Genomic DNA, 16,619 nt, shown 5'->3' with positions numbered 1-16,619 from the left:
GCGCCCTTATTTCGCGGGGAGGATCGTACGTCTTGGCTGGTCTCAAGCTTTACCTGGAATGATTCTGTTGCAGTTACCGGGCGCAAAATGTCACTGCAATCATTGCAGTCTCCGTTCGCGAGAAGCGCGCACTTTTCAGGCACACTAAAGTAACAACTGAGACGCGTATTCGCGTGCATCTGTACCTGTGAGCACGTTTCGTTCGTAATTTACGCGTGAGAAACGCGGGGCACGTTTCGATTTGCTTTCCATTTTGCCTGGGACCTCCCAATTTGTGGCTATCGCGTACATTGCTTCGCCTTTCCTGCAAAGCTGGGACTTTTTTTTTCTCTCTTTCTAAGTCTTTCTCACTATTTGTCTCGTTTTCCTATCTATTTATTTCTATTGCTCTCCTCCTTTCTCTTTCTTTGCTACGTTCTATTTCTTTCTATAGTTGTCGGTCTTCCTCCCTCTTTTTTTATTTTTTTCAGTCTATCTCCTTCATACTTTCTTCCCGTTTTGCATGTCTACTTTTACCTTTATGTTGTTTATCTTTGTGTTGCCTTTTTCTCTCTTGCCTTTTCTTCCTAATACTTTCTTTCTTTCTCAATCTCTATTCTCTTTTTCTATTTCTTTTTACTTCGCACTATTCCAATGTAATTCACCTGTTTGAAGGGCTCCACTTTTCTGAGCAGAGTTAGCGCTAAACACCCACACCTGCTGTTCGCGCTAGCGAGACGTGCCCGATTGGTGTGGCGCATACCGTTTTATAGTTTTATGCGTTCACCACAGTTCTTACGGCCGGTTTACGCCGCTCATCTGCTAAAACAGTACTTATCTGAGAGTGCTCACGGCTGCAATGATTAGACTTGATTTTATCATTTAACGGTCGTGTGTTTTTTTAATCTATTAATCGTCAGCTATAAATTTTTGCTCCTCTTTTCACCCGTCATCTGTCCCTACCGCCCTCCCTCCCACCCCTTCATGTTTAGGCCCGTAAACAAGAAAAAAAAACCACATACTGCCAGCACCTAGTTTAATCGATTTTATTCTCACGTCGCACTGTTGTGTTGGTTGTCTACACCTTGCATAAAAGCAAAACTTTGGGGTTGCTGCCAACACAACAATAGGCAACACCTGTGCTGTACGGGGGACTGAAGGCGCCCAATGTTTAACTCGCACTGAGAGCAAACTGGTCCTTTTTCTCAAAATAGACCATCTGTGCTGCCCTTGTGGCAAATGAAAAACAGCACCAAAGAAGATATAAAGAAACCAAACGAAAAAAAAGAAACTTTGCGAGTCGGACTTTGCCCATAGGTACGAATTCCTTATCTTGCGTTTCAATGCCATGGCGCGCCCCGCGAAGCCATCTGGCTCACTTGGGTTGGGGATCGTGCATTCAGAGGCGTGGCCAGCCCTTTCTATCTTGTGGGTTCGCAGACTCTCGCATTTTATCTCTTTCTTTTTGAGGAAAGTAAAAGTTTTTTTTTAAAGTTTTTGGTTGCTTGAACAGCAGTTTTGTGTATTTCAAAACCCCTGTCTACAGTGCGGCTTCCTTCCAAATACTTCATCCTTACAGGAAAGCCTTTCATGGGCGTGGTTTTTTGGTGGGAAGGTGAGTGATGAATGTAGAGCCCCAAAAGAAAGAACAAAATACTAGAGAGGTATCGAGGGACTTTTTCTTTCTTTTGACGAGCCCAGCCAGGCCCTCTCTTACAGTCGAACAGCTCCGACTTTTCACACAGCACCTTTGCGTGGAGTGCGCTGCGGCCCGAGGAACGTCTTGCTGCTCGTTCGACAGTTATCTCTTCTCGCTTGACCGGCGTTAAATTGGAACGTACGCGAAGGATAGGCACCATAAAGGAAAGAACAGATCAACGTTCCCAATAGACGTTGTCGCCATAGGGCACGCCTAAAACGAAAAAAAAAGATGAGGAACGGTAATGATGGTGTTGCGCCAGCTGTTGGTCGAAAGAGTTATAAAGAAAGTAAAAGTAATAGGAAGCCCCTCAGGTCACCCCAATGGGAAATAAAGGTGCTTGTCATCAACAATACTCGGAAGTTGATTCAAGACGTCACCACCGAGTTGCAGCACCTCGTTTTGAATTTTTGTCATTTTTTTACTCCTGTTGTTACATGCATCTATCATTATAAAGAAAAATAAATCTGTCCAGGAGTTTTCATAAAGTACTCCCGAAAACGTGGTTGGAGGTTATACATACCGTATGTTTTCTTTTGCTTTACTCATTTTGGTCCGCATATTCCTATTCTCTTCAATGTTTCCATTGCTGTGGCTTTTCTACGTTTTGAAAAAAAAAAGGAGTGTTGAAATCTTGTTAGTTGGCGATGCGTTCACCATGTCTAAGTAATTTGTGAACTCCTGTAATTGTTAGCATATGTGAGTAATGCAAATCTCTACCACAACTAGGCTATCAACATGCTTGACCTCTCCGCCTGATTTGTCTTGTTTTTTCTCTATTTTTACACTTTGATACAAGTAGCAGATCACTGAAAGGGCCTGTCACCTTACTGACTTCTTTTGCACCCCGAATATTCTGTCTCAAAAGTACCCTTTCCACTCAAGTCCACCGGAGCAATGGGGAAATTGTTTCTAGGTCATTATGGCGTCGCGATTGAAATACAGATCGCAACTCTGCCTGACCCACCTGAAGAGCTAAAGTGCTTTACTATATGAGATGACAGAGCACTATACAGTGACTTTTTACACTTGGCTGTTCACACTGTGCAGTCAAAGCTTCAAAACAAAAAGCGGTCTCGTCGTAATGCTCGTTTCGGCAAGTCAATCAATACGGCAGCAGTCACCTGCAAAGTTCATGATTACGCACGTGATGCGTGACTGCCTAAAATATTTTACACACTGTCATGCATAGCAGCGTTGATCTTTGTTTTCTTCGGGCGTAGGCCAGGCATAAACGTCGGTGCACGCACGCGAGAAGCGCGCAATGCTGCTGCACCACAGGGCGTGCGGGAGTCTAGCACGGAAGAGGCCGCCCCGCCGCAGCGCTTAGAAATGCACACTTCCCCGTCGGCTAATGCTTGGCGAAGGTACGCGAGAGTGGCTTTACGGTAAATGCCGCTTTCGTGACCAGCGGCGCAGAAACGAGCCTTAGCCGAGCGAGTGACAGGGACGGAGCCATCGATCACGTATAGGCCTATGCGCGCGCTTTTGCGCGCATATATTGAACGGCTGTGAAGCAGCAGCGTGGACGCTGGGGTAATGAAGGCGAGTGTGAGATACTGGCATGAAGGTATGCAAACACATCAGGCCGTATGGCACATACCCTTCACATCACATCAGGCCGTATGGCACATGACGTGAAGGAAAAGTGAGCGCTTGCCAAACTGAGCTCAGTAATACGAAGCGGTTATTTTGTGTGAGAAGAATGCGACAATAAGTAGTCGCTCTTCGCTATGGCCTATATGTGCATGTACACTCCCTTCACCCGTCACACGAAAGTCACTATTTTCTTTATTACCTAAGAGTATCACAAAACGGGGGTAAGCCCCGAAGCCGTCTTCAATGTTAATTTTGTAAAGCAAATTAAGTTTCTTCCATGCCACTACGTCATAGACAGACTCAAAGCCAAACTTGAACGATTTTGCTGGTGGTAGTGAATAGAAGAAGAAGGCGCCTAATTTCTGCAGCCCGGTATAGAGCACGGTGCAGTGCCTGAAACAATTTTCGCTAGGGTATATAGAAGCCTATGCTAAGTTCTCTGGAAAGAGAGAGGGTAAATTTTTATTCCGAGGAAGAGAACAAGGTCACTACACTAGGTCGGCGCCATCTTGTTCCATGTGCAGTCAGCCATGACCATGACGTCATGATATCATACCCAGACCCAAAGATTCAGCACACAATAACGACACCTGGGATTTTACGTCGCAAAACCACGATATGGTTGTGAGAGATGCCGTAGTGGAGGACTTCGCAAATTTCGAGCATCTGGTGTTCTTTAACGTGCACTAACAAGGCATGGTACGCGTACTTCTACCATTTCGCCTCCATAAAAATGTGACCACCATGGCCGGGATCAAACCCGCGACCTATGAGAACAGTCAGCACATTTTGACAGAAAGTACTTGCCTTGAGTTGAATTGCGTCATATGGTCAGGACTCGACAGGCATGCAGTATGGTCATGTAGTTGTTTAAAGCGCACCAGCTATGAAGTTCTACGGGAAATGAAAAACATTGCGCTTGCAGTCAACGGAAACACGTACCCTTCGGATACCAACTTCACTGTTGCTATAAAAACTGCTCTCCAGGTAATTCCGCCGGCTCTGAAAAAGAAAACAAAACAAAACAAAACAAACAAAAACGCCAAGCTTGCGTGGAACGCGCGGCACTCTCACAGCAACAGCTTGAAGAGCCGCCTTTCAAAACCTCTTCTTTTTTCACTCTCCTCGGGTGACTATTACACCCACTTGCAGCGTACCCACCACGCCCATATTCATTGTGTTGCACGCAGGCATTCCCTGTGCCATCCTTCGTCATTCTTCGGACAAGTGTGGTACCTGCTCCACGCGTGCAAGAAAATTTCGAGCAATTCTTTTTGGGCAGTGGTTGACGACAATGCAGAATTATGGCAGAACCTTTTGTAGTTCCCACAATTCACCACAGTGGTTACGCGCCACAATTATAAATTTGAACAAGATCGAGCTTTTTTGTAGGGTCGGGGCATTCGACGACCCCACTCATTGCATAATTCTCATTATGGAACCCTTGATTGTTCTTTTGCTGTTCTAAAACGCTTCATTACTCGTATTAACACGATTCCTTTCCTGACACCAAGCCTGCCTAAGGCCAGCTTTCAAAGTTCTTGAGAGTACTGCGTTGCTAAGTGGTAGAATAGTGGGCTGACACGCAGTGGGTTCCAATCCAATTGCGACCTTAGTGATTTTTGAGATAGTTTTTATTTTATTTTGTGTGATAGTAGTTACAGACACCGGTAGCGGTGGACAACTATGGCGGGCATGTGAACCGTGTTGTGATCTCATGAAAGCTTTCGCTGTAATAAAAAGCAGCATATTCAATTATAGCATTAATATATGTATCCGTTGTTTTATGCCTCGAAACAACAATATAATGATAAGAGACGCCATAGTGTAGAGCTGCGGAAATTTTAACTATGCGGTCGTTAACCTGCACCACACCACACGGCAGACAGGGCGCTAGTATCTTTTAAGCACGGCAAAAGTTAGCAATGACAATCATACATACGAACAATCTACTCAGTTACACAGTTTCACTTGTAATATTGATGGCAATAATCTATCTGTAGTTCCAAATAACAAGGTCTGAAGGTTTATCAATACATCTGATCTTCGATTGACTGATAAAGTCACCTGAATACACAAGAAGGCCATACGGGAAGTAGAGTATTTAGGGTGAACACTTTCAAAAGTCTTTAGGAAGCGAATTTTAAGACTCCTAATTAAGCGCTGCACATCCAGATTACCTTCTGCAAATCTCGAATCACTACAAACCGGGTGTTATATCGCGAAAGGCCAAAAATATTCTTCACGATATACCATGACAAGCTAGGAATCGGCAAAGGCACGTACTTGAAACTTGTCATGCAGCGTCCTGCTCTAACATTCCAGTCAGAAAGATTAGTCAGACTTCGTGCAAAGCTGTTACTTACAGGGATTAATTACCCCCCCCCATACAATCCAAGATTGGTATCATATATCCAGAAAAAAATTGGATGGTTTTTTGTTTCTGTTTCCATTACTGCACTTCCGAATGTTGCATGTAATACCATTTTCACCAGAAGTGTCGTGTTCTAAAAGCATGGCCTATATATATATATATATATATATATATATATATATATATATATATATATATATATATATATATATATATATACATATATATATCTTTTTTATTTTTATTATTTGATTTTTACAAATTTTTCTACGAGATATTATGCTGCGCGTTGAAACGAACGAGATTTTTTTCTATTCCTCGCACGTTTTGAACGATGAATTGCGTAAAGGTTTCACTTCATATACTGATAGACAGAATATTTTCCCGTAAAATTACTACATTTTATGCAATACTGTTTTTTACACATTAGTTTAATTTTAGGGCAGCTGTCTTTGTAAGTGAGCTTTATTTTAGGTGCTTTTTTACTGAACGTGTAACCCATCCACTCCTGATAAAAGGCCTGGAAATTCAGGCCGACATTATTGAACAATTACGTAGATAAATAAATAATTATTTTAATAAATAAATTTACGCCTTCGTGGAAATATGGCATTTCAAGCCGGGATACTCTGGATTCACTGGGATACACTGGATGCACTGGATTCCAAGCCGGGACACACACACACACACACACACACGCACACACGCACACACACACACACACACACACACGCACACACGCACACGGACACGCGCACACACACGCACAAGCACACGCGTACACGCACACACACACACACGCACACGCGTACGCACACGCACACGCACACACACACAAACACACACACAACACACACACGCACACACACAACACACACACACGCACACACACACACGCACACACACACGCACACACACGCACACAACACACACACACACACACACGCACACGCACACGCACGCACGCACACACACACGCACACGCACACGCACGCACGCACACACACACGCACACACACACACACGCACACGCGTACAAACACACACACACACAAACACACACACAACACACACGCACACACACAACACACACACGCACACACGCACACGCACACACACACACACACGCACACGCACACGCGTACACACACACACGCACACACACGCACACACACGCACACGCGTACACACACGCACACGCACACACACACAAACACACACACAACACACACACGCACACACACGCACACACACACGCACACAACACACACGCACACACACACACACGCACACGCACGCGCGCACACACACACTTACTCACTCACTCACACAAACAAAGAAGCAAACAGATGATAATGTAAGTGGTGTACTGATAGACAGCGGTCCGCGTATGTAGCAACAAAGTTTGCAAGCGTGACTAGGTGGACGACAGCTGGTTGAAATCCTTCTGCCGGTCTGCGCCACATGCACAACACTGCATCGTAATAACACAACCGTATATTTTGCACGCCAATGCCGAATTAGGGACATCCAGCTTTCGTCGCTCAATTCGTACTTTGCGTTGTCACCAATTACCAGTTTTTATGGCCCTGCGTTACTTCCAGCATCGAGCCCGCACTCATGATTTGCACATGTTTCTTTAGCGTTGAAGAACGAGCTGAGATGGCTCTAAAGCGAAGTAATAAACCGATTTCGTACACAAGAGAAAATGTAGGTCACATCCGAAATAATCTGTCACTGTTGCGTTTATATTTTTATTTCTTCTTTGCGCAATGATGCCTTCAATTTTCGCTTTAGTCCACGAAAACAATCTTGCGTGTATACAAACGTGTAGGTAATTGAAGTAATTATGCACATTTTAAAACTTGGAAGTAATGTGCATGCGCATACAATAAATGGCAGACGTGTTTCCGAGCTTTACTAAATACTTCACACTCTCTGTCAGAGGGACGAGGAACCTACAGGACATCGACTTAACGGTTGTGTTTTGTGGAGCGTCCTCTCATAGCTATGGTCTTTAAATAAAAAGAAATACCGCTCTGGCACACCCATAGTTATGAAATATACTTGTATTGATATTTCAATTCGATCTAACTAACTGTATGCTGGCAGTCAAAATGTTGAATACTTTATAATACATCTTACGTTTTCAGTTTTGCTCCATCGCTCCTTCTCTATGAACGTGATAATGGATACGTCTAGTCATTTCACTTTAGTGCGAGCACAGGAGCGGGTTAGAGCGTGCCTGGTACGGGCGTGTGAGGCTGTCAACAACATTGCTCTCGCTGGACCTTCCTTTTCTTTCGATCACCTGACTTTCCATCCACGCAGAAAAACTCGCGGAAGAATTTTACTCCAAAAGATGAAATAGTACCAAGCCACATTCAGCGCGACGGCTCGTACCGCACAAAGATGTGTTGCAGGTACTAATTAACAAGTAAAAGAGTTATGGTGTTGAACTTCAGAAAAACAAGAACACTGCTGCACCTTATTTTTTTAAACAAAGTTGCTCGTGACATATGCGCCTATTTTGTGGATGGTTTTGGCACATTCATTACCAGAAGCTGAACACAATACAAATTCACCGTAGAAAAGTACGCAAAGTTTAAATGATGCTGTATTTACATCACACCCACTGCAGATACGAATATTATGCAGGTTATTTTTATTTCAGGATTACTCATTGACACTGCTAATGCCACGGAGTCGTGTCAACGTAGCTAATGTGGAAGTTATTCTGAAAGTTTAATCTGTTTTCGTATGCCTGTGCTTCCCCTTTTTTACACGTGAAACAACGTGTGAGATCAACGTAATTCCACGCTCGTAAACATTTTCATTATGTGCACCATCAAGAAGTGTTTTTTTTTTTTGTGCATATTCGTTGCTTTTCTTATAGTACCTCCTCTTCAAAACGTCGTATGCACAGCTCCTCATGGACGTTCATATTTGTTTATTCTTTCAAAGATATGCCCATCGATCAACATGCTGTTTTGTAAATAAGGCAACAAGGCAGGCGATTGACAACTCCTGGTGGCACTTGCAACGTTATAAGCTTTTTCTTTTGTGTATATATTGTTATTTACTCTATTTAAAATAACAAATTATGTTTTCATTTCATAAAATGACATTATTTTAGTAGTTTAGTAAAAGATCTGCAGCGCACCTATTCCATCACAAGTATCTACTCCCGTTGTTTTCCCCACATATATATATATATATATATATATATATATATATATATATATATATATATATATATATATATATATATATATATATAGTAATGGGGGAAACATATATATGTATATGTGTGTGTGTGTGTGTGTGTAGTAATAATGAGCTGGAAGTTATCTATTTCAGTCCAGAAAACTTTCGGTTCAACAAACAGTTTTGTGAGGTCCTTTATTACAGTTTGGGGAACTGCATTTTCATCCTATAACTTATTGGTTAACACTTTATATTGACACTCGCGCATCTTATAGAACTCCTCGAATACCGCGATTTGACGACCCTTTTTTTTTAGTATTTGCTGCCATCAAGCCTGGTACATGTGTACTAACTAACAGTCCATTACGGGTAGTACATTGCACGATAATGCTTCGCTCGAGCTGTTTCACGGAGCATACGGCACTACGAAGAAGAAGATGACAGAGCGTGAGAAGGCTACTCTGTTTATATTATGTACATACGCACGGGGCAGCCTTTTCGGCGAGAATCCGGTCCATTTTGGCGCCTCGCAACGGCGACGCGTTGTTTGCACATGTAAGTAAAAGACGACGTCAAGTGTGTTTGTCTCGAAAGCACCGGCCTTCTCGGGGGACTTTCATTAGATGATCTTTAGGGAGAGTGCGGAGTGGGCCCCATTTACAGAGGGAAAAGCCCTTTCAGAGGGCAGCGCCACGGTCTTCTTTTCTCAGCGTGTATTCCAGGTGCGGGGTGGGGGGGGGGGGGGGGGGGGCTCCTTATGCACGACGGTTTTGTCTGGATTTCGAAAACAGGAAGAGAAAAGTGGAAGAAAAATCCATACTATGGTGTACTTACGTATTGTACACTTGGTGCCCGTAGTATTGTGGTATACAAGACTTTTTTTTTTTTATCGTTTTGAAGTTATTCTTACTTCTATGTTATGTTATGCCTTTGTCTTGCGTATGCACCATACATTTATTAAGTGTCCTGGTGTTATTTGATGGTATTATATAGTATACTTCACATGATAATGTTTTATGCACTGTTATTCAGCCTACTAAGCCTAAATGTTGTATACGTGAAGCACGCATTTGTAAAAATAAAGACTTCTGACGCTCTTTCAATAGCGTTCTTGCGGAAATACTGTAAATTTTCATTCATTTTGTCTGACATCGTTGACGCTTTATTCGAGCTTTTGTAGCACTAGCCCATAGGACGTTTAATAAAAATTGCATAAAAAATGTTGAGACTGCCGCGAAGAAAGCAACGCGTTACCAAAAGGAGACGATACAAGCACTGCTTTTGTATTTGATAATTTATTCAGTGGCACAGATTATTATGGCATAAAAGCTGATGTAGTAACGCTCATGTGAATGTAGTTTACTAAGTGATCGCTTTACGATGGGTACGTTAAGTTAACATTTCCTGACTGTCCTGCTGAGAAACGACATATCAATACCGCTAAACTTCAGTGGCGTCTCCAAAGACTAAATGCCAGCAATACTTTTTCACGAGCTGTAGGAACTTTTTCTAATTAATTATTCGTAGAAAGGTTCATTCAGCTCATGTGTATCTGTTGAGACTTTCTTTTGTTTTCCGTCATATTTGTCCGCATAGTATAGACGAACACCTGATAAAAAATGCAAGCAAAAGGCCTCGAGAAAGGCAAGTCTTGCCGACGAGGGAACATTTCTTCGTGGTACGTCCCTCATCTAACTTTTTTTTCACTGACGTTTTTCCTGAGATGTACTCACTTTTATTGCTTTTTATAAAAGAGCCTTTTTCGTGCCATTTCATATAATCGTTCTTTTGTATGTTCGCATCTTCTTTTGTTGCCGCAATCTTTCTTATGTTCTTTTCGTGTTTCTCTAAAGCGGCCCAGGACAGCCAGCCGCTCGAAATAAATTGGACAACCATGCGAATGATTTGAACACAGCGGGGACCTTCCGTGAACCATGCCACGCCAAGCGTTGATATCTAACCAAAGGTCAAAAGGAAAAAAAAGAAAAAAAATATTAGAAATAGCAGTTTCAATATTTGTTCTCATTTACTTTCAGGTATTTTTTTCTTCTGTTGTCTTTTTGCCTGAAATAAAAAAAAACACGAATCAGCTCATCGTAAAGAGGAGCGTCTAACGTTTTCCCCATTCAGCCAATATTTATCCTGGACTGTTCGTTCGCTATTAAAAATTTGACAATGCATGGGTGCGCATTTCATTCTAATTAACATCAGATATTTTGTTAAGGCCTTGTGTTTGCCGCCCATTTTTTTTATTTCATTACGTACTAGACTCATTAGTGCAAAGCACTTGTTCACTGGTTAAACTGGACTTAATTGGAATACCTGTCAGCCCCCCATAGGTAGAAAACTTTTTCCCTGATGAATTTCCAATAAAGAACCTCCACCTCCGTGAAATCTGACGCAGAATAGAAAATTTTATCCGACAGAAAATATTTATTGTAATAATAAACGTAAGTGGGCATAATTTGTTTGACGCCATTACTGATAAACGTTTCGTGTTTGCTCGCATTATACAAACAATGCTTTCATGTAGACTAGTGCCTACTGATTCCTGTAAAACAATAAATAAATAGTAGGCAGTATCTGCATAACTCTAATAAATGTTTTACGCATTGCCATTGTTCTGCTTCGGAAAGGCGGCCACAAATTTTTTTCTGATACTGCCCCGCTGTGATACAACGGTCACTGTGTACAATGGTCAATGTCACTGTTGACTCGAAAGAAGCGGGCTTGATTCTGACGGCGGCAGCCGCATTTCGATGCATTTCCATGTACAGAAATGCGGCTGATGAATGCGGACTGGAGATCGCGTTACTGTACGATGTCAATGCTCGTTAAGAAAAAGAAGATGGGTGATCTTTCCGGAGCCCTACAATACAATGAGACTGAAAATCTTGACGTGGTTTTGACACGCACAATCACAGAAATTATTATTACTAAATTATGCTAACATGTGGGGCAGAAACATGTAGGATACTATTAAAATAAAAGTAGAGAAGATACGAACTACAAAGCGTGTCGATTGAACGAAATATAATTAATCGATGATGACTAGCGAAGCAGTAGAAAAATATGGGAAAGTGGTGGTGGTGGTAGTGGTTAGAAAAGGAGAAAGGCACCTAATTTCTGCAGCCCGTTCGGGAGCACGGCGCAGTGCCTAGGGAAAAGTGAGCTTAAGTTAGCAGACAATCGCTGCGTCAGCGCTGTGAGGTAGGAGAGGGAAGTGTAGGAGAGGAGAGAAAGAGGACACGCATGCGCAATGGGAAAGCAAGCGCAAGAAGGAGGTAGAAGAGAGTACGTTAGTAGACGCCCCCTGCTTCTGCATTGCGAGTCAGGATAGGGAATGATCAGGAGAGGAGAGAGGGAGGGGAGGGGACGCGTATGTGCAATGGGGGAGCGAGGGCAATCAGAGCAGGTTAGTAGACGGTCCCTGCTTCTGCATTGCGAGTCAAGAGAGGGGGTGGTGCAGTAGAGGAGAGAGGGATGGGACACGCATACCCAATGTGGGTGCGAGCTCAAGCAGGGAGTAGAAGTTGAGAGAGTAACGCGCAGCTGTTGGAAGAAGGGAAGGCGATGCCTCCTCCTAGTCTTTTCAAAGACGATAGTCTTTGTTGGGGACCTTGGACGGAAAAATTTTGGTCTGTCTGTCTGTCTGTCTGTCTGTCTGTCTGTCTGTCTGTCTGTCTGTCTGTCTGTCTGTCTGTCTGTCTGTACATTTGTTTGTTTATCCGCCCTAACGATACCTCAAACGGCACCAAACGGCCAACCCCATCCGCAGCGCCCACCAATATTACTCAAGGTTTAGCGTTCATAGTTGTGCGATAGTCAATCAAAAAAAAAAAACAAATACTGCGCATATCTGAGGCGCTATAACAACACGTCTACGTTTTGTATGTCTGCCTGTATACTAGAAGAGGCACACACAAGTAACTCTAAGGACTGTAGCGTTTATCGCGCTGCGCTGACAGTGCAACGCGATGCTCAAGACGGTGTTTCCAACGCTTTGCTACGATGACACGGTGGTGGCACCTGCCCGTCGCTCTGAATTCTACACCTTATCACCTCCGAGACTGGCGCGCATCTCTCTCCGCGGCACCACACGTCTTCGTTTTCGAAGATAACTACCAGATGGCGCTCGTGTCTAACGGGCCTAAATGCGCTTGTTCGCCTCCGCTACACGCTCGAGGCACTCTAACGCTGGGCCTTCAGAATACCATTCAGCGATTTTCTTGCGCAGAACATCAAATAAACGTTTTGTTCACTCTCTCCAGACGCAAGACTATCATCTTTAGATGACATTTACAGTGTAACATGTAGATTCGGGCCAATTTTTTCCTCCTTACCTTTCTATCCCATTTACCCTTGCACAGTGCAGGGTAGCAAACCAAAAATTTCTTTCTGGTTAACCTATCTGCCTTTCACTAAACCTTTCTCTATCTCTCTCACTAACAAGCTTCGTATGATACGCTGTTTTGCTTTCTATGTACATTCTGGCAAAAGCAGCGAGTCTGCAGGTTACTGGAAAATAATGAAAAAAAAGTTTCCACGGAAGCGCTCAGAGACAAAAAATTCAGACAGTCGTTGTATGTAGTGCTCACTCGAAAACTGACCCCAGTGAGTCACGCTAGGTTGCGTTTTTGACCTCGCGTGTTGCAAACGCGAATGAAAAGCTGGGGTACCGCTAACCTGAGAATATGCCGCGCTTAGTTTCACCGCATTGTTCCAGCAAGACTTCCTGTCCCGTTATCTCTGTTCTCGTTTCTTATACGGACTCTCTTGAAATTTGAACACAGTACTAGCGAAAAGTGCGCATGGTGGTAAGGGGTAGTAAATAACCACAATAGATAAAAAAGCGTGAAGAGTGCCTAAGGCCCTCCCGTACTACTTTGAGCACCTCAATTTGCACCTTGCGTGACTGTTCGGTAGGATACGTTGGAAGTTTTCTTTTTTTTTAGTTGTGATTATAGGCACTTGGATAGAAGCCTTCAAGCTTTGTTATCTAAACACGCTTCTGAAGGGATAACAAGCATATCATGTGGCTTTATTGGTACCACGTACGCTTTAACATTTTCTTTGTCGTATCAGTACCGTAAAATAACAGAAAGCAATGAAAGAACCAAAAACTAAATACAAAAACATGACTGCGTAACTTATTCACAAAAATCACCGTAAATAATGGAGCGCAGCGTGCACCTAAGCGCACAGACTATGCTTTTTCTTGTTTTTTTATGCCATATCAGTCGGGAGAACAATTCAGGCTCACAAATTTCCCTAGTTGGTGCAGACATTCACGAGTACGAAGTAAAGAAATTGGCATTTAGTCTGAACACTTCTATTATAATCGTGAACAAACTTGCGTAAACAAACTTCTATTATAATCGTAAACAAACTTGTTGAGTTCTAGTTTTTTTTTTTTACGTGCCATCTGCAGAAATTTTATTTCTATTGCTATGAAGAGTGAGCAATATCCACAATAATACAGCGAGTGGATACTAAAATTGGCTCATCTGGTAGTGTGGCAACGACACCAACATGTCGAGACTTCTTAGATTGGGATTGCAGCTGCAAATAAGCGATTATAACGTGCACATAAGCTTAGCGTATACCCGCATATCCTGCCACGGCGTTCTATGAATATTCCCATGCGCCCTTTTATAAATAGTGAGACCAACGACTGTTTGTTTTGCTTGCCACTAGATGACGGAAATGGAGGCCGTGGTTACAAATCGCTCCCGCTTGAACGCGCTACATGCAGCCGCCGAAGCACACGGGCCACGCGTTCGCGTGTTCCCTTTCATGAAAATTGACACTACGTCATTCAACTAGCCAAACTTGGTGTTCTCCTTAATTGTCAGTGGCTTTGTAAATCACGCCAATCTGGGGCTACGACAGGCTACTCTACTGCAGTTCATTTCCGGTTGGGCCAGTATTGTTCTTAAAAACGTTATGTTGCATTTAGAAAGTGCAAATTATGTTGCATTTAGAGTGTGCTTTTATAAACTCACGTATTAGGGTTCTCACAGATTTTTGATGGTATTTACGGGTTCTCAAATACGTACCATTGTTCATTTTATAGTTGTATTGATTTCTGTGACGCCAATGAAATTTTTTGTTCTCTTTTTATATTCTACGCAGCTTCGATAGTGTACACGGCCGTGGCTGGTGGAAAGGTAGCGCTACCATGCGACATCAGCCCGCCTTCGCCTGACGACTCGGTGACTCTGGTGCTGTGGTACAAAGACGAAAGTCTGGCACCCATCTTCACACTTGACTCCAGGAAGGATCACGTAGACCAGGCACGCCAGTCTCCCGCGCCGGGGCTTGAACGGCGGCTTTTCTTCGACATGGGCCACTCGCCTGCTCACTTGAGGATTGACCCTGTGCGGGAGGGAGACGGTGGCGAATATCGATGCCGTGTAGATTTCCGCAAGGCCCGCTCGGTGAACACTGTGATCAACCTCAAGGTGATCGGTGAGTATTCTCCTGAAATACAGGCACCTTAATAGGTTCTCCTAAAGAAAGGTAGAAAACCAAATGACAGATGACAGAGAGGTGAACCAGATATGCATCTGTTGCCTACGCTGCGCTGGAGGATTGGGAAAGGGATATATTAAGGTTTAAAACGAGGGAGGTAAAAGAGGAGATCGGTGGTGAACTCGCTAACGCCGCCGGAACTGCAACCCTTTACTCAGTCGCTAGCACACGTGGTTTTGGGGCGTAGCATCATATAATATCATTAGAAAGTAATATAATAGAGTCCCCAATAGTTTTGATCCCGAAAGAAAGAGCTTCGAGACCACTGAACATGCGCGAAGTCCAAACAGCGTTTGAGTTTTTCGTTGGGGACCCTATTTCTTGAATTTAGTGGGAGCTGCAAAGTCTGCCCCAAAAGCTTTGTGTCAAAGAAAAATAACGGCATGCCTACTGAAACTACGACTCTTAATTTACCTAGACCCTGTGTCGTAAGCGCCGAAGACCCTATTCGGAAGCTCCCTATTATTATTATTATTATTATTATTATTATTATTATTATTGTTGTTGTTGTTGTTGTTGTTGTTGTTGTTGTTGTTGTTGTTGTTGTTGTTGTTGTTGATGTTATTATTATTATTATTATTATAGGCGCTCGCCCAAGCCCGTTGTTTTCACGTAGCACAAAAGGGTCATCACACTCTTGTGCGCCGGGGAGCGACGGTGTTCTAAGCAACTGTACGCAAAGTGTGACGATTGCTCTTTCTCGCGACAAAACAGAACGTGCTTCTCTTTCCGAGCTGTATTACTGAGGTACAAGTGGCCCACTCGATAAACGCTCTCGTCCGTGCGACAGCTATCGCCTGCCACGCACTCAATCATTTTCATTAACGCCGTGTACGCCTCGGCTAAGACAACTGTTACACCCATTTCTCCGTGTTTCTGTAACAACACAACGCTCACGTGCGTGACTCACCTTGCTCTCACAAATTGCATCCTGTAAATCTAGGACATGATGCTTCTGCGCGTCATCAGGGCAAGATGCGATTCTTGACTGAGAAGTGGCGGGTGACTTACAAGAGCGGAAGCATGAGGAGGCCCTAAGATGACTATTGCGGCTGACAGGACACCCAAACGGGTGCTACTCTGGTTACGCGATTGAGAAAGGGAAGTTTATTGTACCCTTAACTTGTACATACACAAACCAAACATCGTAAACATGTAAAGGCAGTGTATACATCGTACAAATGAGCATCAAAATCTAATTGATCACTGGGTATCCAAATCTTACAA

General features: G+C 43.3%; 1 protein-coding gene across 2 annotated transcripts in view; it reads left to right on the top strand.

The window, feature by feature from the left end:
• The window catches only part of LOC119172652 (neural cell adhesion molecule 2), a 93,953-nt gene that overhangs the window by 27,607 nt on the left and 49,727 nt on the right, over window positions 1–16,619 (top strand). For both annotated transcript variants that reach the window (XM_075892757.1, XM_075892758.1), the window contains exon 2: window positions 14,994–15,329. In XM_075892757.1, coding sequence (XP_075748872.1) covers window positions 14,994–15,329 — 336 coding nt within the window. The remainder of the gene's footprint in view (window positions 1–14,993; window positions 15,330–16,619) is intronic.

This window comes from Rhipicephalus microplus, chromosome 4 (assembly GCF_043290135.1).
Source record: "Rhipicephalus microplus isolate Deutch F79 chromosome 4, USDA_Rmic, whole genome shotgun sequence".
In the NCBI taxonomy this organism is placed as follows: Eukaryota; Metazoa; Arthropoda; class Arachnida; order Ixodida; family Ixodidae; genus Rhipicephalus; species Rhipicephalus microplus.
This window is presented reverse-complemented; position numbering and strand designations above follow the sequence as displayed.